The sequence below is a fragment of the Aquarana catesbeiana genome, linkage group LG05, assembly GCF_042186555.1.
Source record: "Aquarana catesbeiana isolate 2022-GZ linkage group LG05, ASM4218655v1, whole genome shotgun sequence".
NCBI lineage: Eukaryota > Metazoa > Chordata > Amphibia > Anura > Ranidae > Aquarana > Aquarana catesbeiana.
Genome location: NC_133328.1, coordinates 236,183,526 through 236,209,202, shown reverse-complemented (window position 1 = coordinate 236,209,202; position 25,677 = coordinate 236,183,526). Strand labels below are relative to the sequence as shown.

Genomic DNA, 25,677 nt, shown 5'->3' with positions numbered 1-25,677 from the left:
TTCTTTTTCCCCTAATTCAGGAACTTATGAGAGGGTCCTATGATTAAGCCCTGGTGGGCGGGGCAAAATGCATCAGGGTATGTGGTTTGGTGGAGACATGTAGGCTGAGGGCGCTCTATATCACTTTTTTTTGTTTCTAACAAATATATCACTTTTTATAATTTATTCACCTGTGCTGGTCAGGAATAGGGCCAATACATTCCTCTTTACATTTACTAAGCCCTTGGATTGGTATCAGGACAAGCCTGCACCACATGTTCCTGGGACACGCTGTGTTTCGAGGAAGAAAAATGCTGACTATGACCCTAAGAACACCATCCCTACAGTCAAGCACGGAGGTGGAAACATGATGCTTTGGGGCTGTTTCTTTGCTAAAGGTACAGGCCGTCTTTGCCACTTTGAGGGACCAATGGATGGGGCCATGTTCTCACCTAGGGCATATGCCTTGGGTGAGAACCTTCTTCCCTCAGCCAGAACACTGAAGATGAGTCATGGATGGGTCTTCCAGAATGACAATGACCCAAAACTTACCGCCAAGGCAACAAAGGAGTGGCTCAAGAAGAAGCACATTAAGGTCATGAAGTGGCCTAGTCAGTCTCCAGACCCTAATACTATAGGAAATTTATGGAGGGAGCTGAAACTTTGAGTTACCAAGAGACAGCCAAGAAACCTTAAGGATGTGCTTGCCAACAAGAGTTTCTCCACCAAGTACTTAGTCATGTTTTGCTTGAGGTTCAAATACTTATTTTACTCACTGAACTGCAACTTAATTTATAGCATTTGTTTTATGTGGTTTTTTTTTTTCTGGATTTTTGGTTGATATTCTTTCTCTATCATTTAAAATACACCTCTGATAAAAATCATAGACCATTAACTTCTTTGTAAGTGGGCAAACTTACAAAATCTGCAGGGGATCAAATAATTATTTTCTCCACTGTATGCTTTTTACTTCTACTTTGAACAGTGCCATAAGCAATCAAACAGACCACTAGAAGGATCTTATGATCATATGAAGTAAATATATTGCACAACTTGCAATGATTATTTAGGAGTTTTCTAGTATGAAAGACAAGCTGTCAGTGAACAGGAATCAGAATATGACTCATGGCTTAGTTTAGTGCAGAATTTAGGCTTAGAAGATGACACAGTTTCATGGTAGAAAAACAAGTGTGTCTGAGTGGTCACACAGGTACAGTATATTAAAAACAAATAATCATAGATGACCTAAAATAACCCTGCTTGTATTTGACTGATTTAATTTAATAATGATTATCTCATTTGTTTTTTTTAGCTGCAGTGGTTTGTGTCACACTTTTGAATCGTTTGGAGGGAGATCAGATCAGTAGTTCCCATGATGTTCTGGTGGAATATCAACAGAGGCCTCAGAAATTAGTTGGATACTTTATAAAAAAGTGTTTATCAAAAGTTTAAGTCACAGAGCATTTGCAAACACGTGTTTCACATACTTTACTGTATAAACATGCATCCATATTTTTGCATTTGTACAGCTATAAATGTATATTATGCATCATTATTTAATAGTTGTAATAGAGTTGTGCAATATAAGTTTATCATAGATTTCATACTTGTGTTTTAATCCCTAATAAATAAGGAATAACGTAGATTAATATATTGTGAACACATACTGTAATTTACAACTAAAGAGACAATGGAAAAGGGAACCTTTCCTCTTGTTTTTCTATTGAGGATTATTTTAGGAACTGTATTGTATTGGTTTAGAGTAAGCGGTCATTACTGATTGATAAAGATTCCGATTAAAAGGAGTTTATTTGTTTGTTTTTTTAATTAACATCTCTTATTCCTACAACTATATCTTTTTTGAAAGATGTTTATTTTAGATTTTTAACAACAAATTAGATACACCAATAAAAGGATATACAGCATCCAGGGTACAAGAGTATAAATTCCCAAGTAAGGTAACCAAAGGTAAATGGCAAGGCTACGCAGAGCCTACAACTATATCTTAATTTAATTCATTTGTCCAACACATGCATTTGATGCAATGTAAGATGCTCCAAACTGACTGGTTCTGTATATGCACATTTCCACCTCTTGTATGAGATGGGCAAATAGTTTTTGGTAAGCTGTAGAACTGTCTCTTTTCCCTGCACAAGTAGAAGTCTAACGCAAACATACTTCAGGTATAAGTCTGACAGGAAATCCTTTACTTATTTTAGATCTCTTCTATTAGTTACAAAGACGATGATCAATTTCAGTCAGTCATGGTTGTGCTACTTAGTGATAGCAAACAAACGTTCCTGCGCATAAGTGCAATGGCCAGGCGATCAGTGACTCGAGGGATAGTGTCTTTGGCCTTGCTGCCCTCCTGGATAGGGGGTATCCTAATAGTCACCAAAAATATAAGAAGAAGACGCACCAGCCTTGTGCATTATCCCAAGATAATTTATTAATAAATAAAGGCTCTGAGGAAGAAGGTACTCCTTTGAAACGCGTCAGCCAGCAGTGGTTCTGAGGTCTTCCCCTCTGCTCTCTAGAGACGGTCGGTTCCAGGACCACTACTTAGTGGCTTCTACAGGCTTTTATTCATCACATGTTTGTGAGTGGTATCTTACTGTTTTTTTATTAATAAATTATCTTGGGATAATGCACAAGGCTAGTGCACCCTCTTCTTTTTATCTTTTCCATGGTTGTGCTACTCCATGACCCCACAGCAACTGATCAGAAATCACTTGTCATTGTCATGACTGCTCTTAACTAATGCAGGATTTAATCAAATTACATTTTTTTCTGCTGATGTTTTGTAAAACCATCTTGTTGAGAATGCCACTTTTCCATATGTCCACACTGAAAGTGCTACTTGTATAAATATAACTGTACTTTTCACAGTATATATGACATATAATATCTACTGTAAACAAATTGAAATGCAGATTATTAAATTATTTTATTGTAGTATTAACAGAAAACAGATAAACTAAATTTATATATTATTTACCAAAGAAATACTGCATATTGAATACAAGTTTATTAATATCTGCAAACTGCATCACTGGAAAATATTATTATTATTATTATTATTATTATTATTATTATTATTATTGTAAATTTGATTTTAAAACAAAATAAATTATTATTTTTTGGAAATAATAAAAACAATGTTTTTATTGTATTTTGTTCATTATTTAAAGAATAGCTTTTGCAAGAAATGTAGTACTACTTACATTTCCATAAGTTAATGATTTGTATGCACATAGAAAGAGAAGAGACTGCACATGCAGGAAACGAAGTGGGAGACTTCCTGCAAATATGGAAATGCTAAAGAAAAGACTCTCTATACAGTTGGACAAATGCTGAAGGAGCGATCAGTTATATCAGCCGTCATTACACAGCTAATTATCAAGTATTTATGTCACCAGATTTGAAGTTGTGTTTATACACCACTCCATATATCCATGTAATAAAGTATAACTAAAGGCAAACCTCTTTTTTTTTGCTTTGGATTGAGTGGAGATGGATTACACCCCCCCTGTCAGGGTTTTATTGCTGTGTATGCCCCCATTGGGAAGATTCATCCTCTCTATTTGTCCTGTTTAATAATGAAAGTAAAAGAAACTCCCAAATTATGGGTTGTCCCCAGAACAGTAATAGATCAGAAATCTTTAAATAAGGACATTCATTCTGGTGACCTGGGGAGCAATGGATTCAGGATTTCCTCCCACTTCGTGTTTTCTATGGGACATGAAATGAAGGTGAATCCCCCCAATGGGACATGGATAGCACAAAGTAAAAAACCTGACGGGTTGTTATCAGTTGCCCTTACTGTATCCAAAGTGAAAAAAGTTCTATTTTAACTTCTTTTAAATGCCCTTCATTATTTTGGGCTTTGTGACAAAATAAGAGCCTATTCTCCTTTGGCTTTCTTTAACCACTTGCCGACCGGCTCACGCCAATATACGTTGGCAAAAGTGGCACGGGCGCGCAAAACTGATTACCCGTACGTCACTCCGTCATCAGCGGCTAGCAGGCGAGCAGGTCCTGAAGACTTGATGTCTGCCGGTGGCATGGAGAGGGAGAACGAGGAGATGCCTAGGTAAACAAAGCATTTCCCTGTTCTGCCTAGCAGCATGAGAGGGATCTACTGCTCCCAGTGATCAGGAGCAGTGATCTCTGTCATGTTGTAGTGAGCCCACGCCCCCTACAGTTAGAACACACTTAACCCCTTGATCGCCCCCTAGTGTTTAACTCCTTCCCTGCCAGGGACATTTAAACAGTAATCAGTGCATTTTAATAGCACTGATCGCTGTATAAATGCCAATGGTCCCAAAATAGTGTCAAAAGTATCCGATCTGTCTGCCGCAATTTTGCAGTCATGCTAAAAATGCAGATCACTGCCATTACTAATAATAAAAAAAAATAATAATAAAAATGCCATAAATCTATCCCCTTTTTTATAGACGCAATAACTTTTGCGCAAAACCAATCAATATACGCTTATTGCGATTTTTTTTTTTTTTTTTTACCAAAAATATGTCGAAAAATACATATTGGCCTAAACTGAGGAAGAAATTAGTTTTTTTATATATTTTTGGTGATATTTATTATAGCAAAAATTAAAAAATATTGCTTTTTTTCAAAATTGTTGCTCTTTTTTTGTTTATAGTGCAAAAAATATAAACTGCAAAGGTGATCAAATACCACCAAAAGAAAGCTCTATTTGTGGGAAAAAAAAGGACGTCAATTTTGTTTGGGTACAAAGTCGCACGACCGCGCAATTGTCAGTTAAAGCGACACAGTGCCTTATCGCAAAAAAGGGCTTGGTCAGGAAGGGGGTAAATCCTTCCGGGGCTGAAGTAGTTAATGACATGTCTCTTACAGCACTGTTCCATTTACATACAGTATAAGCTTCACAGGAAAACAAGGTGTGTTGTCTCCCAAATGATAAACACTTTTTTGCATCCTATTACGATATGTTGATATTAATTACTTCAGCCCTGGAAGGATTTTCCCCCTTAATGACCAGGCCATGTTTTGGCTTTTAACATACTATTCCAATAAATACTACACTATGGAGACTTCATCTGGCTCCTGGGGAGCTTTATTTACTACAGCTACATCTGGATAGTGCGAGTTGCTGAACAGCCTTCCCCACAACAGATGGCGGATCTACACTGAGTGCGTGTTTGCTGCTGTAAGAGCAGCCAGCTTTTCCGGTGAGTGTCTAGTTCACAAGGGTGTGGTGGCTGATTCTGGAGCACTGTACTGGACAGGGGCGGATCCAGAGTCTAGTCTCGGGAGGGGCACTGCCAGAAAATATGTTTTTTTGTGGGCAATTTATCGAGGAAATGGCTCGTGTTGGCGCTTCAATTATCCCAGCACCATTGTTATTTCTTTTAATATATTGTAATATAAAATTTAATGGTTCAACTCACCATAATGCAGAATCAGTGGGAGCCCTGAGCGTGTCACTTGCCACCGTCGCCTGGCACACATTGCGGATTATCACTTGCCACGTCACCTGCCACATGTTGCAGATTGTCACTTGCCTGCCACCAGATGCGGATTGTCACCTGCCACATGTTGCGGATTGTCACTTGCCACGTCACCTGCCACACGTTGCAGATTGTCACTTGCCACGTCACCTGCCACACCTTGCACATTGTCACTTGCCACGTCACCTGCCACCAGATGCGGATTGTCACTTGCCACGTCACCTGCCACACATTGCGGATTGTCACTTGCCTGCCACCAGATGCAGACTGTCACCTGCCACATGTTGCGGATTGTCACTTGCCATGTCACCTGCCACCAGATGTGGATTGTCACTTGCCACGTCACCTGCCACACCTTGCACATTGTCACTTGCCACGTCACCTGCCACACATTGCAGATTGTCACATCACCTGCCACCAGATGCGGATTGTCACTTGCCACACATTGAGGATTGTCACTTGCCACGTCACCTGACACCTTGCGGATTGTCACATAGCTAGCTGCTAAGGTGGTGTTTTGCTTGCCTCTTTCTTCTTTGTCCCAGATCAGGCAGCAGAGAGATAATGTAATCTCTCTGCTGCCCACACTGCCTGAACAGTGAGGGCAGAAGTTACTGCAGGGATGCGGGGCAGTGAGAGATTATGTCATCTCTCTGCTCCCCTGCACGCCGGCTCGCTGATTGGCCAGCCGCCCCCACTCACACCTAGCCGCCTGCTCCCTCATCCGCTCGGGGAGCCGCCCGCTCTCTCACCTGCCCGCTCTCTCACCCGCCCGCCCGGCCCGCAACAAATTTCTCGGGGTGGCAATTGCCCCGTTGAACCCCCCCTGGATCCGCCCCTGGTACTGGATCACCTCATTTTTCAACTCACCACCGCATTTTTGTGCACATCTTCGGACTGTACTATTGTGTTTTCACCAATAAGTTTATATTGCTGATCCTATCATGGGACTGTGCATTTAAATCTATATTTTTCACTACATTGGTTTTTTATTGTTGATTTATTGTTGATTTCCATCCACAAGATTGGACTATATATATATATATATATATATATTTCACTTTAACACTTTTTTGGACTTTATTTTAGTGTGCTGTCCATTTAGAACACATTATTCTCATCTCATCGCTGTTCATTTACTTTTGGCGTTACACACTTTTTCTTAAGATTATTTATAAGTTTGGTATATTACTTATCTGTGTCAGCTGCTGCCCCGCGTGGGTACAGCACAGAGATACATCTTTTTTATTTTCTATATATGTATATATACATGGATGAGTGTCAATAGTTTGCATATGGGCAATAAGTGGCTTGGCAAGAAAAAATAAATAAAAGGACTACGTACACACAGTATGTGCATATGTATTCATACAGTACACACACATGCCTACAGCCCTATGATGAAAATACAAAAGCCATATTCATATTAGTGCCTGGGTAGGACAAAAACCCACCAGTTTGTGGTTGCCAAACCCAAAAAAATGTCAGTAACCATACAGAGCACTCACCATCCTTCATATAACAAATCTCTCCTTCACATGAATTTCCTGTTACATGTTGATTGAAGCTGTGTCTAAGCCTCTCTATCAGAGTGAGGGACTTTTCTGAACAGAAACCACATAGAGTACATGCACGCCAGGCTGTTTTGTGTAGCCCTCACACCTCTCCTGCAGCTGTGGCACCCCCCTCGTCTCCGCTCCCACCTTGTGTCAGCAGTCGGCAGCAGAGAGGAGGACAGAACTCCTCCAACAGATCCCATGCTATTCTGTGCAGCTGCAGAAAGGCTTGTGTCTGAAACCCCGAATCCCCCCCCACAGTCTCAGCAGTCATCAGTAGAGAGAAGGAAAGAACTCCTGCTACATATCCTGCATCTCTCTGTGCAGCCGCAGCACTCCCTAGTCTCTGCCTTCCCTGGTCTCAGCATTCAGCAGACTTCTGCAGCTGACTCCAGCCTTTCTCTGGTCCTCCTCCAGACCCTGCACTTTCTGCCTCACAACTCTTCTTATTCAGCTTCTTCTTGGCAGCAGCACAAGGTGACATCTGATGTAAGGGGGTGCTTTGGATCTTATAATTTTTATGAGAATAATACAACTCTATGCAAGCTGAAAAGGAGGGTCACACACCACTGGTATGATCCACAAGAAACTTTATTGTAGACTTCTCAGAAACGCCACAGCAATTTGAGAAAATAACTTCTCCAGTCAAAAGGATTATTATGGCTTTTTTTCTCATGCTGTTCTAATATAGAGTTGCGAAAGCCACATCATGAGAGATGTAGTTAAGATAGCCAAACAAAAGCATCTTTAAATATATTGGAAGTGCTTTTGATGATGCTTTTCATAACACTTTTAAATAACAGCGGAAAGAATTAACAGTTTACTTTACCGCAGGGGACTAGTTATAAAATAATTTAGTATCATTAAGTCCAATACACAGAAATGGGAAAAGGACTTGATGAATGCAGTTTAATCTGCTGAATCTGATTATACAGTATATCTTATCCCAGCAAGCAAACACATAATATTCAGCAGACGTGCTACGCTATTTTATTGTTATATCTAGAGATAAGCAGAACAAATTGTGATAAAGCAGAAAAATGTTGCTGAGGGCAAGTAGACTGGCCAACTGTTACTAACTATCATTAAGACACAACAGACTACTCCCTTTATAAGTGCTCTGAAAACTGCAGAGATACAATTCCAGTATTTATCGGTGTATAACACGCACAGGCTTATAAGACGCACATTCATTTCAAGAGGGAAGTTTCAGGAAAAAAAAAAAAAATTTAAATAAGGAACTTTGAAGCAAAATAAGGGTCAGTGCCAAACTGCAACCTCACCATTGCCATCTATGCAGCCTGATCAATGCCCATCTGCAGCCTCACCATTGCCATCAATGCAGCGGCCTCACCATTGCCATCAATACAGCAGCCTCATCAGTGCCATCAATGCAGCAGCCTCACCATTGCCATCAGTGCAGCCTGATCGATGGCCATCTGCAGCCTAGAGGGGACAGGATGAGCGCCGACAGATTACATACAGTGCGAATCTCCTATAATAGACAGAACAGTGGTCCAATGGCAGCCCAGGAGACGGGACATCCTATTACAGAGACGGCCAAGTAAACAGGAGATTTGCACTGTATGTAATCTGACGGCGCTCGTTCCACTCCCCTCCCTGTCCCCTCTGAGGCAGCTAAAATTGAAGTATTAGCATATAACACACACATGCTATTTGTACCCGATTTTCAGGGTGAAAAAACGCATGTTATACGCCAGTAAATACAGTACTTCTACTTTTGATATTTTGAACAAAAAGGGATTTCTATTTGGTTCAAAGCTTCATATATCAATATTATCCAATTTGTTGTAGATACAATTCTGAAAGTTTTCAGATGCACAAAACAAACATTTTGAATACCCCAAACCCTCCAGAGGAGCTACTTTTGCTAATGATGGAGCTCATGGATTGAAAGTGCTACGTCTAGAATTAAAGCCCAACTCCGGTCAAAGCTTGGACAGAGTAACTAATAAAGGGCAGGCCATAGTCGGCGCAGGAAGGAAATTCGCACGATTCCCAGGCAGTGTAAACCATTCCCACCAGGAAAGCAAATCCAGCAGACTAGTTGTACCCAAGTTGATCAATCGATCGACTTGGTACATTCATCCTGCCCATTAATGGTTCGAATCTCGGCCCGCTGAGCCGGCCGAGATTCTAAATAGTCTATGGCCGGCCCTAGGCATATAACCCCTATCAGATTTTTTGTTTCAATATTTCTTTATTGAAGTTTTACAGTTTGTAGAAAACACAAAAAAAACAGACATTGTGCCTGGAGAATAGTTACATCAAAAGAAATAATAATACATAGTACTTTGGTATATTTATTTCACAGTCAAACAGTCATATATTGGTCTTCAGCTTAGCCATAAGGCTTCACTTCATTGTGAGAAGTTTCCCTGATTGCTAAGTGTATACCTTTCATACCATTCTGTCCAAGATTTGCAAGAGTTAAGGGCTGCATTGTATTTACCCATAGAGGAGGCAAAAAGTATTTCATAGGTGGCATGTGTTTGTCGTCTGTATTATTTCTCCTATGGTTGGGATCTTCGGGTCCCTCTACCTTCTGACCAGTGCAAGCGGTGCTGCTAGTAATATATGGGGTATCACTCCTCTAAAGGAGGGAGGAACTAAATTGATACACAATGATAATAAAAACATTCCCGGGCTGATGTGGAATGGAATCCATGTCACTTTTGTTATTAAGTGGAAGATTGCTTGCCAAAAGGCCGATAGAGAGGGGCATTCCCGAAACAGCGTGCCTGAAGCTCAGCAATTCCTCCAACATGTGGGTGGGATATGAGGTGAAAATTTGAAGATACGATAGGGTGTTAGATACCATAGCAATAAAATTTTTTGGGTTAGTTCCCAAATATTTACTCTTTTGGTTGCCACATAGGTGATACTTAGTGCCTTTTGCCATGAATTGGGGGGTATACCTCTGCCAAATTGTGTTTCAATACTTTAATGGAAGAGGATTTGATAAATATAGTTTTATTGTTAAGAATGTTATAAAATATTGAAATACCCTTTATATTCGTCTCAGTCGATGTATAGAACTGGATTATGCACCAAGGTAGAGGGATGATAGGGGATGGGTTTTTCTTAGAAAGTGCACAATCTGTAAGTATTTATAGTTATCCAGCATGGGAATATCATATTCTGGTTGCAAGGACCTGAATGTTTTTAAGGGTGGTCTTATTAATAGATTTTCTATTGTTTTAATTCCTAGATTCCCATTGGTTGAGCTTGATATCAGGGATAATCAGAGCTAAGCATGAAGTAGGGAAAGGTGTTGGGGTTCGTTGTGTTTCATCAGGAGGGATATTGAGCGGATTGTGCCAAACCGAAAGAGTAGCCAATATGGTAGGTGAGACAAATGTAGGTTTAGAAGAGTTAAATCGGTTAGCTATTAAATAGTTGTACAAGTTGTTTCCAGGAATTTGTTAATTTTCTAGTTCTGCCCATAGGGTATGCTGGGAGGTCAGAAACCATATTTTTAGTTAGGTCGGAATTGAGGCTATGTAGTAATTCTTAATTATAACATGCCCGGATCCTCCAGCCTTCCTGGATTTAACTAGTTTGCTGAACGCGCATCTAGCCCTTTTACCTTTCCATAAGAATTTATGTAGTAGTGATTGCACTGTTAGGAAAAAAAAGTAGGGCACAGGAATGGGTAGAGTTCTGAATAAGTTTTGAATGTTGCTAGGCGCCCTGACCAAGTTAGTTCAACCTTGGCTAGTTCCTGTCGTTTAGAGCGGAGTTTATTAACAAATGGTAAATAAATATCTGTGACTAAATTCCCTACTATAGGGGTGAGGGTAATGGCTAAGTAATTAACCCCTTCTTGGTTCCACACATAGGGATATTGGGAAGTAAGTTTCTTTTTTATAGCCATAGGTACTCCCAGGTCTAGTATGTAAGATTTAGTTTCATTGACCTTATAGTAGGAAACTTTGTTGAATAATTGCAGTGCTGAATGAACTAGAGATTGTTCCGGATTCGTTAGCATTAATATTATATCATCTGCAAACAAGCTAATAGTGTGGGTTCTTTTTTGTACCAAGAAATCTGAAATCTGGGAATGTTTATGTATATTCGTTGCCAAGGGTTCCATTCGAAGATTAAATATTAGTGGGGAGAGTGGGCACCCCTGGGGAGTTCCATTTAAGATAAAGAAAGGGGTAGATAATGCGCCCGATATGAACACTTGCGCCGAGAGTTGGGTATATAAAGCCAAAATGGCCGAATGAATCGGGCCTTCAAACCCAAAATCAGACAGAACCCAAACTAGGTAAGTCCAATGGATTCTATCAAACACCTTCTCTGCGTCCAAGGCTAGGAGCAGAGAAGGCGTTTTGTTAATGTTAGCTAATTGAATTATATTGATTAAACGGCGGGTGGCATCTGCTGTCTCGTGACCCTTCGTAAATCCAAATTGGTCTGGGTTTATCAGAATAGGCATGATGTTTACCATCCTGAGTGCTATCAATTTAGCATACAGTTTTAAGTCAATGTTTAAAAGCGAAATGGGTCTGACGTTTTGGGGTACATTTGGATTTTTCCCTGGTTTAATTAAGGTTATAATTAACGCTTTGAGCATCTCAGGGGGGAAGAGGAAGAGGCAATGTCTAAGTTGTATACTCGTTCTAAGTGGGGGGTTAGTACATTTTTAAATGTCTTGAAATATTCTCCAGTAATCCACCCGGTCCTGGAGCTTTGTTGATCGGTAAAGAATCTATAGCTCGGTCAATTTCGAGAATAGTAAGGGGAGAATTTAAGGAATGCAGTTGGTCCAGCATCAAACAGGGGAGGTTTATGTTTTGTAGAAAATCATTAATTAATTCTGGTGTAAGCTGGATTGAGTTAGGGTCGGATTTAAGGTTGTATAGTGTATTGCAGGGGTGTCCAAACTTTTTTCAAAGAGGGCCAGATTTGATGAAGTGAACATGCATGAGGGCCGACCATTGTGCCTGTCATTGTTTGAACCATTAAAATTCGGTCTAAGTGTGTTAGTCCAAGCACTAATACACTGCCTAACAAGAATTCTCTTGCCTTTGTGGCTGTGTGTGATGAAGAGATTAGTACGGGTGTGTTATTGGGATATACCGTATTTATCAGCGTATAACATGCACCTTCACTTTAGCCACTTGCCGACCAGCTGCCATCATTATACTGCGGCAGGTCGGCACGATCCCACGAACGATCGTAGCTATAAGTTGGTCCCTTTAAGTGGGATAGCAGGCACGCGCACGCTGCACAGCGGGGGGTGCCGATGCTTGTGACCGGTGGTCGCGATGACCGCCGGCTGCGAGCGATCGCGGGCACAAGAGGCAGAACAGGGATGTGTGTGTGTGTAAACACACACATCCTAAAAATTACTATGTAGCTGGGCAATATGATACAACACCTCATCCCAAAATTTAATGATTAAATCAGAGAAAAGGGAATATAGGGATTATGATGGTGCCAGGAAGAACACAATATGTTCCAATATTAAAATAAACAATTTTTATTAATACATAACAATTATGAAAAATAAACAATAGAATTACAAAAGCATGGTGTGCAAAAATGCTAAAAACATATCTGTAGCGAGCTTCACGTCACTTGGCCTCATAGATGTAACGGCCAATGCAGTAGGTAGGTATTTTAGGTATCCGACATGTTTCGCCAGTATTGGCTTCTTCAGGGTTAAGTTATTAATACCTAGAGTGCTACAGTAATTCTATGAAAGAAATATAACAATCAGTAAATATAATCGGGCAAGTAGTACAATATTCAAATATATATATATGTTTGCGAGCTGTCAGTGTAGATTGACCTCCACCACCAATCAAAGAGCACCAAGGGGACATCCTCACATATGCACCATCGGGTGGCCTAGAAGCCTCCACCCCAGAACAACCACCCAGCCAGACATTCTACAGATGGGAATGAGGTACCTGCAAGTCACCAAGGGGGTGCCACACACTTCCAGGGCTAAACCTCCGGCAAAGATCACAATAGGTAGCTGCAGGGGGCAGTAGGAAGGACCTGGCCAAATGTGTATCTAAAGAGGTATAATTATTTGCAATGAGTTCATTATCATAATTTTTATATCTTTCTAAGGGGGTCATGTGACTCCCAATAGTTAATAGAGAGATTGTATGGGACTAACATAGTCTCCAATTGATATACTTACAAAAAAATACTCTTTAAGGTGAGTAACAGGACACCAGTGGATCCTTGGCTTAGAGAAGGACTCTAAGCAGCAACAGGAGAATGTATCTCTATAAATTAAATAGACAGACGGGAAAGAATTTATGTGCCATTTATAGGATTATCTGGGGGGAGGTGTAATTATAAGATGCACTTTAGTTAATCTGTGAGTAGATTGCATCAACAAAAAACGGGCTAAGTTAACACTTACCGTTAAGTGGATGTTACAGTGAGATGCTGGGCTAGACAAAGCCTACAGCCAGCGATAGCACTAAATGAGATAAGCCAGAGAGCAAAAGATAGTGTCAGCAAGAGGTAAATCTATTTATGCCCCAAACATTGAAGGTCCATAATGGTGCCTACCGGGTCAGATAACAATCAGTACGTCGGTGTCCTGTAGCATCCCTGGCGTGTGTACTGGCCTGGGATGCCGGCGTTCTTATGCCCCCCACACACGTGCGGCGTCTGACGTCACCGCACGTGTGAGCGGACGAAAAAGGCCACAGCGCATGCGCCAACCGCAAATCCATCCAGGCCTACAAGGTCCAGAGGGCATTGCGGTGGTGTCCATAGTGATGTACACAACATCACAGACAAGACGCGGTACCAGATGCCGCATAAGGCAGAATGATACCTGGAAGGAGGCATTGATTTCCAGTGCGCCGTGGCTGGAGCGGGCAGAGGAAGATCCAAAGCCCTTGGGTGTCCATACAGCTAAATGTGTCCTTGACAGGGGGCTAGAAGCACCGGATCGGGTGCACATCCCCCACAGCGGAGTGCAGGGGCTCAAAGACAATAGAGAAACCAGAAGGGGAGCTGGAGGGGGGGAGAGAGGGGGAAAGAGGGGAAAAAGAAGAACAAGAGAGGGGAAAGCAGAGGGGGAAGAAAGGGAGGGTTGGGAAGGGAAGGAAGGGAATGGGGAGGAAAAAAGGGGAAAAGAGGAGGGGAAATTTGAAGGGAAAAGAAGAGAAAAAAAAAAGACACACATGCTAGTTCTGTGAGGAGAGGAGAGAGGGATTGTGAGTTCCTACGAGCTGGGAACCACAATCTCTCATCTCCTATAGTCAGTCCCATCCCCCACAGTTAGAACACACACATAGGGAACACAGTTAACCCCTTGATTGCCCCCTAGTGTTAACCCCTTCCCTGCTAGTGACATTTATAGAGTAATCAGTGCATTTTTCACGCAATCACGTGCCCCTGGAAGACGTGATGATGTCACGAAACGCGTTGGGCGGAGCCAGACGACGCGCTGACGTCACCCCCAAGCGGGTTGCATTCCAGCAGGACGGGTTTGTCCGAGCTCCGGTGGTCACGGAGCCAGACTTAAGGCTGTTTTACTCATTACGCTTTGTAAGTGTGCATTTGTATTTTATTTTATTTTCAATAAATCCTATCGGTTTTACACTATGTGAGCTCCTTCTATATTTTATGGTATCCTTGCCATGGGTTCGTTGGTGTGACTGATGATGAGATGACCTCTGGTGGACACCGCTGACAGTTCCCATTTTTGGCTTTTAAAGATTTCTGCTTGCTGTGATCCTCTGTGGCGGGGGGTCATGGCCATCTGGTAAGGAGCAACCCCTTCCATTTCTGGTGGTGGACCCTCCCTTGCTGTCACAGAATCATATTTATTATCACTTGGACTTCTGTTGTCTATTGTTGGTGATTTGGACTCACTAAGAAATTTAATTGATGCTTCATCTGATTGGACTTTCTTTCATCACCACTAAATGTTTTGCACATTGCTTTATTTTTATTCATGATTATTATATAAATCTTCTTTCACTGTAGATTTCACGTTATGTTATATCAGTATTAGCGCAACCCCTTGTTTTTTCTTATGCTTATCCACAATTGATGTTTTTTGTGGGGATTGCTGCTTTTCACACTATTTGATTTTTATTTGGTTTATAGCGCAGTTTCTCACAATTTTCTATATGGATATTAGTGGTCTTACCGAGTTTAAGTATTGTTTAATCGCAGGAAATCGCAAACTTGTAATCACACTGTTATTTGCAAAATGTATATGCGTATTGTATTTCTTCTATCAGCATTAACTATTAGTATGCATTTGTAAGTTGCATCACCATGAATGGAGCCATTCCCTTCATGGTAACGAACATTTTAATCATGTAGACTGGCCTTGCGTCTCAGGCCAGTTACAAGTACTGAGGTGAGCTGACCCCGGTCCCTATCAACTTGCTGGTGTCTGGATCACATGTGCGGCCGGTAAGCCGCATTCTGCCCTCCCCTTGCTCTTTGGGGGATGGTGTCTGCAGCGTTCGGTGTAGATCTACCCCTCTCCCCCTGGATTTACAATGCACACTCCATGATGTGTGCGTTGATATCTCCAGACTTTCCATCTGTTGGTCCCAGCCTTTACAGCGCTTTACACGCTGTATCTAGGAGGAACCACTAGGGGGAGCTCATAGATCTATTACCTATAGGACTGCTCTCCCTCCTCACATCGTTTTCCATGACAGAGGCCTGTCTGACCACTGAGCATGTGCGATGGGATGTGAGTGCGTGCGCAGCTCCGTTTGGCCGAATCAGGTGATGCATGTCTTACACACCTGTTTGGAACGTGTATTTAAGGCTGTCAGTAACAGCCTTATACCACGCCACTACCCTCCATGGTGCTCTGATGCCTGGGTGTTACCTGTTGAACAAAACAAGCTGTCTGGTAAGAGTATGCTGGATTTATACAAATCTACTAAATGCTCTGTAGCTGTACTCTGTGCAACTAGATGAAACCTGATGTTTCTCTCACTCCCTAATATAGATGGCGGTCCTGGGAGCTTATTAGATAGCTCCTTGCTGGGATAGGATCAGAGCCCTATTGCAGCCATGTTAGTCAAGATCTATTTTGTGCCAGGTTTACAAGCAAGTAGCTGATTTATGCTGTTTACAAGACCTGCTCACCTGTATTACCCTACAAGACAGGAGCAGTCCTTCATGTGCAATTATTTAACCTTATAGGCATACCTGTACTTAGCATGTATATGAGGATCTGTTTATGCCATTTGATTTATTGGCATAACGGCACACTATAAGGAGCTGGTCTCAATATTGGCTAATTAGATATTATCTACATCTTAAGATTACAGTCTCTGGATTCCCTTATGCACCTTGGTCATTGGAGGCTTTGTCTCTGAATGCATGGCTTTTCAATTATCCATAACCTCTACCTGATCTGAAGACGGATCAATTTACTCTGGCTGGTACATTACTTGCTATATCCCAGTTCCTCTGTCTGTTCCCCCTTTTTGGTTTCTCCTTTCTCTCTCCCTTCCCCCCTCCCCCCCCCCCCTTTTTCCTCCCCCCCTTTTTCCTCCCCCCCCCCCCCTTTTCCTTGCCTCTCTCTCTTTCTTTCCCTCCCTGACCCCCACCCCCCATCTAGTTGTGCCTTATGCTTTCTTCTACATATGAATGTTCCGGTTTTACCACAGATGTACATTGGTTATTATTACTTCCCTTTTTTGGACAGTTGGGATTCTCTAGCTCACTACCCCCCTTGAGTCTACTGGTGATATAAATCTCTTTACCAGACACGTCCCCCGCATGTTATCACAGGTCACCATATGCGTGTTGAATCTTGGGCCTTTGGGATCGCTTCCTCACGGTACTCAGTGGTTCTGATTGAGACGCACTATTGAAAAGTCTTTATGCAAAAATAATATTAATATGCTACTGTATGTTTGTTTTTCTGTTTTTTGGTGTATGTCCTTCTCTATTATTTCCCATTACAGGTAACCCGAACAAGCTCCTGAAGAAGCATTCAAATTTGCGAAACATGTAGAGCCATACCGAGCTATATCAGTTTGAGGTTATTTAATGGGAACAGAAGGGGTTTATCCCTCCCTCTGATATAGGGGCTATTCCCCGATCCGTTCTCATACATTTATGTAGTGACATATAATACCAATTTCCGCAATGTACTGCGTTTTTTAAAAAATGTTTACGTTTATGTGATTCTTTTTAAATTTGTGTATAAATAAAAGTTTACATTGATTTTTATGATTGGTGCCTACAAAGTCCATCTGTTTCGTTCTCCTGGGTATTTTTACCCCCCCCCCTTCCTGTTTTCTAAGACTCAAAATCTGGTGCAGCTCTGCATAGTAACCAATCTGCTTCCAGGTTGTTTTGTCAAAGCTTAATTGAACAAGGTGAAGTTAGAAGCCAATTGGCTACCATGCACAACTGCACCAGATTTTGCACTCTCCAGTTTTAGCAAATCAAACCCATTGAGTCTTTTAATCCAAAATATGACAAATTCCGCCTTCGGTTTCGGAACTGTAAACAGGTTTGAATAAAAACCTTGAAACATTTTAGTTGGAGGAGCTGGAATGATAAGCCCCTCGTTTTACCAATCCCTAAATGGCTGAAAGAAGATACCTCTGATGTTGCTGAGACACAGAAAGATGCAAAGGAACAAATCAAAGTGGAGGACAGAGGCAAAACTCTATTTTGTAACCTTTGAATACTACCTCGCACACCAATGCTTCGACCATGTAAGCGTCCCAAATCTCTGCAAAAACCATCATGCGCCCACCCACCCCGATGGAGCTGGTATAAGTTAATAGTTATGTGATTTTTTTCAACAAGTTTATGCTTTATATTGTCAAGGATGTTTAGAACCCCCTGAGTCCAATGGGGTGAAAGACTTCCACCAAAGCATCGAAAAGATGGTCTCCTACGAAGGGTAATTTTAACAAAGCCTTTTAACAATGTTGCTCCTGTGACCAGCACTTAAAGTGGTTGTAAACCTCAAGCATGAAATATAAACAAAGCATATCCCTCTATAGTGTGTACTTGTCTCAAATCAGAGCACTAAGTGTAATTTCTGTCTTCTGCCCTGTACCTCTGCTATGTGCATAAGCCACTTCTGACATGCTTTCCAGACACAAAGTGAAAAAAGGTGACAGGGGAGGAGGCTCCAGCACACTGCCTGTGATTGAAAGCTTCAACTCTGTTCCTGTGCGAAGGGGGGTGTTTGCAATGAGCTCTGCAGTATGTAATTTCAGCTCTCCGTCCTCTGTCTTCTGACAGCTCAGACAAGCTTTATAAATTCTGGCTTTTGAACAGATGCAGAAAAGAGTTGACTGCAGATAAACAGGTACACATTACACAGGAGGGTTTGTTTCATCCCTATGTATGACCTGAGGCCAGTCACTTCACTGGGTATGCTGTACGTAAGGTTTTACAACCACTTTAAGCAAGATTGTCCAGAAGATCTGGGCAAAAGAAAAGAATACTTGAGGAATAGCTTGGCATCTCACAAAGTTTAACGTGATGGTCATTTAGTAAAACCAATAAATTGAGTGTTACCACAAGCAGCCGCCAGGTCTTTACTTTATGATTAAGATCAGTCATCTAAGATCTGGGAAATGAGTGTGGAAGTAAACATGAGTTGAAGGTAGGGTTGCAAACTCATCCCTTTAAACCTGAACACATATGAATTACACAGGTTCTGTGGTTGATTAAGGTGGTAATTAAACTCTCCCGGTGCCTTATCTGCATTAAATTAGCCTCAGAATCTGTTTAATTCATATGTGTTGGGGTTTAAAGTGATGAGGTGACAACCCTATTTGAAGGGCAGATCCCTCCAAGCAGTACTTGGATTGAGAAAGGTTGGAGCACCTTCAAGGTGAGACACTGGTGGGTGAACTTCAGGAGAAGTAGTCAATTTGACAAAATCGTCTGCAAATGAATAGAGCAACAAGAACCGTTAAGGGGCAAGGATTTGCTTCTCTGGGCGTTTCCAAGTTTTGTAGCTAAATTAAACACCTTGGCAGAACGTTTTAGGCTTAATGTACATGGGACGTTTTGAAACCTCTCCTGAACGATTTAACTTGACAGATAGTTACCAACATTTATGTCTGTTTTGACGGGTTTACATGTCGCGTTTAGCCACGTCTTTTTTATATTTTTTGTTAAATAGTCAAAAATTTATCTCCATTAAAAACGCCTGTAAACAAAACGTGGCTAAACACGAGTTACCATGTTTACACACGTTTACAAGCTGTTACAGGCATTTGGCATTTCAAATACATCTGAACATCCGTCCTGAACGCATTTTGTCTGACGAAAAAGAGAAATCTGCTGTCAAAAGCACCGTACTAACGATCTGAAAATTAGCAGACAGCTTGTCGTACTAATTTTTCCATCCAATTTTCGGATCGTGTATACGGGCCTTAAGACCCCATACACACAATTAGATTTTCTGCAGATTTTTGTCTTCAGACTTACCAAAACCATGTTGTGCAAGGGCCTGCCTGATTGCATACAAATTGAAACTCTTAAGGTTTGACCTCATATTATATGGTTTTAGTAAATCTGAAGACAAAAGTCTGCAGAAAATCTAATAGTGTGTATGGGGCTTAAGTCTATGAGAATCAAGCATTTCACATTTGTCTGGTCATGAGTGTACACACACTTTTATTGGGGAGGCAGCTGAATATTTAGGTCATTTGTTAATTAGGAACACGCTGTTTTTTGGCGTGCAGGTAATTTCGGTTTATTTGTCTATGAGTACCAAGCCCTGAAACTGTGGTAGGAATGTGGAATCCTTTCATTTTAAAGATTAGGGAGAGTCAAAAACCTTGCAAAACTCAAGGAAAACATTTTCTTTGTTTGGCAGGAAGAAGAATGAGCACACTAAAATTAAGGGGGGAGAGGGTTGGGGGGGGTTTGGTCAGCAATAACTGACAAGCGGAAACAGTTCGGATTGGGATTTAAAAGACGTGCAGAAGTATAATGCTTCCCTGCACCAAGTCCGCCCTTGCATATGGTGCAATTCTAAGCGGATGGGTTTTTTTCAACTGAAAAGTGATCACTCTTCTGTTTGGTACCAGACATGACGTTACAGTCAGAAAGGTTATTGTACCTTTAAGGAAGAAAACTACCAAACTCGCCCAGAAATAGACTGGAACTTGAGTTAATCTCAGCAGTGCAGGAGCAGTGCAATAGTTACATTTTAATTAGGTTCTATGCGTGGTTCTATCTCCCTCTCAGGTGTAACTGTGTCCCTGGGTACAGGCTGTGCCCTAAATTGTTTTATGGAGATATAGGAGAGCTGCTTCACTAAACTGATCCGCTGAGAGGAAAAAAAGCAGGAAGACAGGGCTGGATGCACTCATGTGCAGTAAGTCAATCACAACGGTGTTAGCAAAATGGCCCAGCCTCACAGGAGGAGCATCGGAAATTCAAAAAGATTGCTTTGGTATAGCAGAGCCAAGCCGTCAGAAGAAAAAAATGTGCAGGGTTGAGCTTGCCTGGCTGATAGAAATTCAAAATGTGGTGTGGACAGAAGCAATTAAGATCTCCACAAGTAGTGCCCAGCCATTGACAGACTATACATAGTCCAACACTATAATAAAGAAGCAGGTTCTCCTATTAAAGCTCCCCAGACACAGTGCCCATCCCTTTAACAGCCCATCTTCCACAATAGCATATATACATATAGAGGGAAAACTTTTCAATACAGAAGATCCTGCTATACACTTACAACAGGGTGTCCAGAGTCCGTGACAGGAGAACTTCTGCAGCTTTGGTTCCAAAAACTCAGCAAGGAATTATAAGACACATTGGTCTTACCTTTGAAGCAGCGTCCTGTGCTAACTGGAACATAGCCAGGTTGTCACTGCCAACCGCAGGACCGTTGCAGAGAAGACAACAATATACTGTACATAATGAACTGGGAAAACCTGCGATCCTTGGCTAATTGGAAAGATTTCCAGAATTTACAGAATCCAGCCTGAATCAACTATTAGCTGTTGACAGCAGAAATAGTTCTCAAATCAAGTGAAAAACATAGTAGAAAGGAATTAAACATATCCTAAGCACACTAAGGCTCACTTTCCACTAGTGCGACTTGTCATGCGACTTTGGACCATAAAGGCGCATGACAAGTCACAGCCCATTGATTTCAATAGCAACATTGATCCAGGGACTGTAAAGTTGGATCAAAGCTGTACTCAAAAGCACACTCTAAATCTCTCGACTTTAGGGTCGCAATAGTGGAAACGTAGCATAAGTGAAACTAAGCAGGTAGGAGGGGTTAGAGCTTCAAGGGGGCTAGCCTTCAGTTTTCTACGTGCCTAGCATTCATATCTTCTGTAAATAGTGTAAAACTGGCCATAGACAAGTTGAAATTCAGCCAGTTCAGCATGTACCAGTTGAATTTCGATCAGTGTGTAGCCTTTCCTAATCGACACAAGTCGATCATTAGATCAGTTTCTGTCAAGGTAGAAACTTTTGTTGATAAGTGGCTGCAGCTGCTGATCAGTGTATTCCGCAAGCGTTGGGTGCCGCTGTCAGAATACAGTGTCCTGGCAGGTGTAGGTTCCTCTATCTACCTCACTTATGTGGATGGAGGAATGTTTTTTATTTTTTTTCATTCAGCCTGAACTAAAAAAAAAAAATATTCATCTAAGGCCAGGTTAACCCAAAGTTGCCTATTATCGAGCTGTGTCCATCAATATATGATAGAGAGTTGGAAACGGTGCTTTCAGTACCGAGAATGTGCATACATATAGTGTATATTTGTTTGACAATCCAAAAAGGAAACCTTTATTGAGAGCAATACAAGGGCTGACCTTCTGCAAAAAGTCCACAGATTTGAAATGCTTAAAAATTATTTAACCACTTAAGGACCAGCCTCGTTTTGGATTTTAGGTGTTTACATGTTTAAAACAGTTTTTTTCTAACACCCTAGAGTATAAAATGGCGGTCATTGCAATACTTTTTTTTGCACTGTATTTGCGCAGCGGTCTTATAAGCGCACTTTTTTGGGAAAAAATTCACTTTTTTGAATAAAAAAAAATAAGACAACAGTAAAGTTAGCCCAATTTTTTTTTATATTGTGAAATATAATGTTACGCCAGGTAAATTGATACCCAACATGTCACGCTTCAAAATTGCACCCGCTCGTGGAATGGCATCAAACTTTTACCCACAAAAATATCCATAGGCGACGTTTAAAAAATTCTACAGGTTGCATGTTTTGTGTTACAGAGGAGGTCTAGGGCTAGAATTATTGCTCTCGCTCTACCGGTCGCAGCGATACCTCACATGTGTGGTTTGACCACCATTTTCATATGCGGGCTCTACTCGCGTATGCGTTCGCTTCTGTGCGCGAGCTCGTCGGGACGGGGGGGTTTAAAAAACATTTTTTTTAAATTTTTATTATTTATTTTACATTATTTTATTTTTTTTTACACTGTTTAAAAAAAAAAAAAAAGTGTCACTTTTATTCCTACTACAAGGAATGTAAACATCCCTTGTAATAGAAAAAAGCATGACAGGACCTCTTAAATATGAGATCTGGGGTCAAAAAGACCTCAGATCTCATATTTACACTCAAATGCAATAAAAAAAAAAAGGTCATTTAAAAAAATGACATTGAAAAAAATATGCCTTTAAGAGGCGTGGGCGGAAGTGACGTTTTGACGTCACTTCCGCCCAGCAGTGTCATGGAGACGAGTGGGCGCCATCTTAGCCTCACTCGTCTCCAGGCACAGGAGGGAGACGGATGCGATCGCCTCCGCCGCTACCGACGGCTCCGGTAAGCGGCGGAGGGTACCGGATCGTGGCGGGGGGCCCTCTCCCACCACCGATAAAAGTGATCTTGCGGCGCAGGGACCAATTTTATCAGAAAGAGGACCGCAGCACGAAAACGGGGATACCGGGGTTATGGCAGCTAGATGCTGCCATAACCCCGGTATCCCCCTTCAAAGTTTGGACGTACATCGGCGTGCGGTGGTCTGGAAGTGGTTAAGTGGTTAAAGTAGAGCAGGGTTATAACCCCTGTAAGGTTTATTTTTACCATCTGTTTCTCCTTGAGGAAGACTTCCCTTCACTTCCTGTCTTGTAGCTAAAAAAGGAAGTTAAAAAAAAATTCTCCGAAGTGAGGGAACCCCTGGTTGTCACCAGGGTTACCAGAATTAGTGCCTACATTCGAAGATATCCCCATTTTTCCTGTTATGGGGGCAACCTAAAATTTGGGATTTTCTTTTACTTTCGTTGATAATGATAAACAGGAAAACCAGGGAGGGTGAATCTTCCAAACAGAAAACAGAGGTACAGGTGTTCTAATCCTTCTCCACTCTATCCAAAACAACAACAAAAAAAGTTTTGCCATTAGTTATACTGTTAAGTTTATTTGTATCCCCATGGTTCCCCTTGGAATTTGGAGGCCTGAGCAGATGCCCGTTCTGCCCTAATTGTAATCCACTGTTAGCACATATAGTTTGACAACAAAGTTGTCAAACTATACAACAACAAACAAAAAAAGATTTTCCTGACGGCTCCATGTCAGCACAACTGGGTATAGGCCCCCCTCCCATGCCTCCAGGACTTAACTCATATAAATTTGAGCCCACCTACAACCTTGGTGTTCTTCTTTTTTCCGCCTATGCGCAGGAACTGGGTGTGCTTCTCTACCTGGCTGGTCGTCTGTCCAGGCCAGGCATGTGGATTAGGCTGGATGCAGTCCCTGGTGTCTCGGCTAAATGACCCATAATCCAGGGAGCCCTGCTGCTGGTCCTCGGGGCGGCTTTTATCAGGGCTAACAGCCTTGTCCGCTTGGTCAATGTAAAGTGGGCAGCAGTGTTGGCAGAGTCTTCCCTATGTGCGCGCCCCCGCACTGTGCTGGTGTTTACGGTTGGATGACATAGGAAGGGTGAGCTAAATTTGAAAAATGCTTTGTATCCAAATGAATGCTACATTGCTGGGTATTGTTGTGCCTTTCTCCCTGCAGCCACTATGCATAGCCTGAGCTCCTCCACAGGGAGTACTCTGCATAACAGGAACACTTTGTCTGTTCACACATGGCAATAACCTGTTGGTGGCTTCTCAAGTTTGCTTTAATGTTGTTCCATTATGCCAACCCCCTCAAAATACCAGCATTTCCAGAGAAGGTAGAGGAGTCAGCTGTGGATGACTACTGGGCAAGCCATGGCCTGTTGAGGTATGGGATATCCTTTTATATTTCTATTTGCTCTCCAGTTTTTCATTAAAAAAAAAGAAAATAAATAAAAAAAGATGCATGTTTATGAGGTCTACAATTCCCTTGGTTTGTGCACATTGCAGAATATTAGTGTCATTTTGTTGCAAATTCCAACCTTTTTTGTTGCTGTTCTGAACAAAAATTTTCATTATGTCCTGATTCCAGGCAGGGCAAGGTTTAGCTCATTAACCACCTGGTGAATCAGGGCTATAGATGGAGGCTTCAGTCTCCCTCTAGCAGTGGTTAACCCTTTAAGGTTTGTTACTAAGCAAACTATTTTACTGCATTTAATTATATTTTTATGGGCTGGTTTGTTAATTTCACGCAAAACCCTGTGGAAAGGTTATCTATTGGTAATTACCAGTCTGAGAACAAAACAGGCCTCTTCAGGCTCTTCAATAAAGAAGACGTGGATGAACATGACTGTGTGAATCCTGCTTTGATTAAGCAACCAGAGATGAGGATGATGATACCTAACAGGTTGTCTTATTTATTAAACAAGTGGCCAGTACACTCAAAGGAGTTATTCCCACTTACCCTGTGAAGGGTTTAAATTCTTTGGCAAGAAGCAGTTTCATAGCTTTCCCCAAGCAAGCATCCCCCTTCAGAATCTAGAAGAGGAATACACGGATGGGCCAGCCAGGGATAAGGATGACACCTAAATAGGATGTCACATTCCATAAACACATTGTCAATACACTCTAAAGGAGTGGTTTCTGCTCACCCTTTGAAAGGGTTATCTGCTCTGGTAATGAGAAGCTGCCTAGCCATACCAGGCGAAACATTTTCCGAATGGACATGACTGCATAAATTCTGCTTTGTTCAAGCAACCAAGGATAAGGATGAAGACACCTAACAGGTTGTCACATTCATTGAGCCTGTTGTCAATATACTCTAAAGGAGTGTTTTCACATACCCTATGAAAGAGTTACTGAGCAGTCTCCAAGCCTTCCCAGGCAAGCAATCTGCTTTAGATTCTTCCAAAGAGAAGACAGACGAATATGACTGCAAGAATGTTGCCTTGTTCAAGCAACCTAGATAAAGATGACTACACCTAACCGGTTGTCACATTCATTAAGCATGTGGCCACTATACTCTAAAGGAGTCTTTTCCACTCACTCTGTGAAGGGGTCGTATATGGAGCCAATGAGTGGTCTCAGAACCTCCTCAGGCAAATTAACCCTTGTCAGCTTCTTCCCAAGTAGAGGTAAATAAACATGTGATTCCTACTTTGTTCAGGCAGGCTATGATTAAGATGATGGTGACCAAGTTGTCACAATTAAGCATATGGTCAAGACACTCTAAAGGAATTGCGGAACTGTCTGAAGATGTCGTGGCCTTCGAGGACAAACGCTATCACTGCATTTTTCTTGATCGTAGAAGGTCAAGCCTAAATTTAAATAGTGGTCAGTTTGGCTTCCTGCCTCAAGATGAATGT

General features: G+C 41.6%; 1 protein-coding gene and 1 long non-coding RNA gene across 3 annotated transcripts in view; one reads left to right on the top strand and one right to left on the bottom strand.

The window, feature by feature from the left end:
• The window catches only part of UPP1 (uridine phosphorylase 1), a 66,216-nt gene extending 63,065 nt beyond the window's left edge, over positions 1–3,151 (top strand). For both annotated transcript variants that reach the window (XM_073630629.1, XM_073630627.1), the window contains exon 8: positions 1,292–3,151. In XM_073630629.1, the coding sequence (XP_073486730.1) occupies positions 1,292–1,431 (140 nt within the window). In that variant the 3' untranslated portion in view covers positions 1,432–3,151. The remainder of the gene's footprint in view (positions 1–1,291) is intronic.
• The window catches only part of LOC141145862 (uncharacterized), a 229,980-nt gene that overhangs the window by 168,569 nt on the left and 35,734 nt on the right, over positions 1–25,677 (bottom strand). The window lies entirely within an intron of this gene.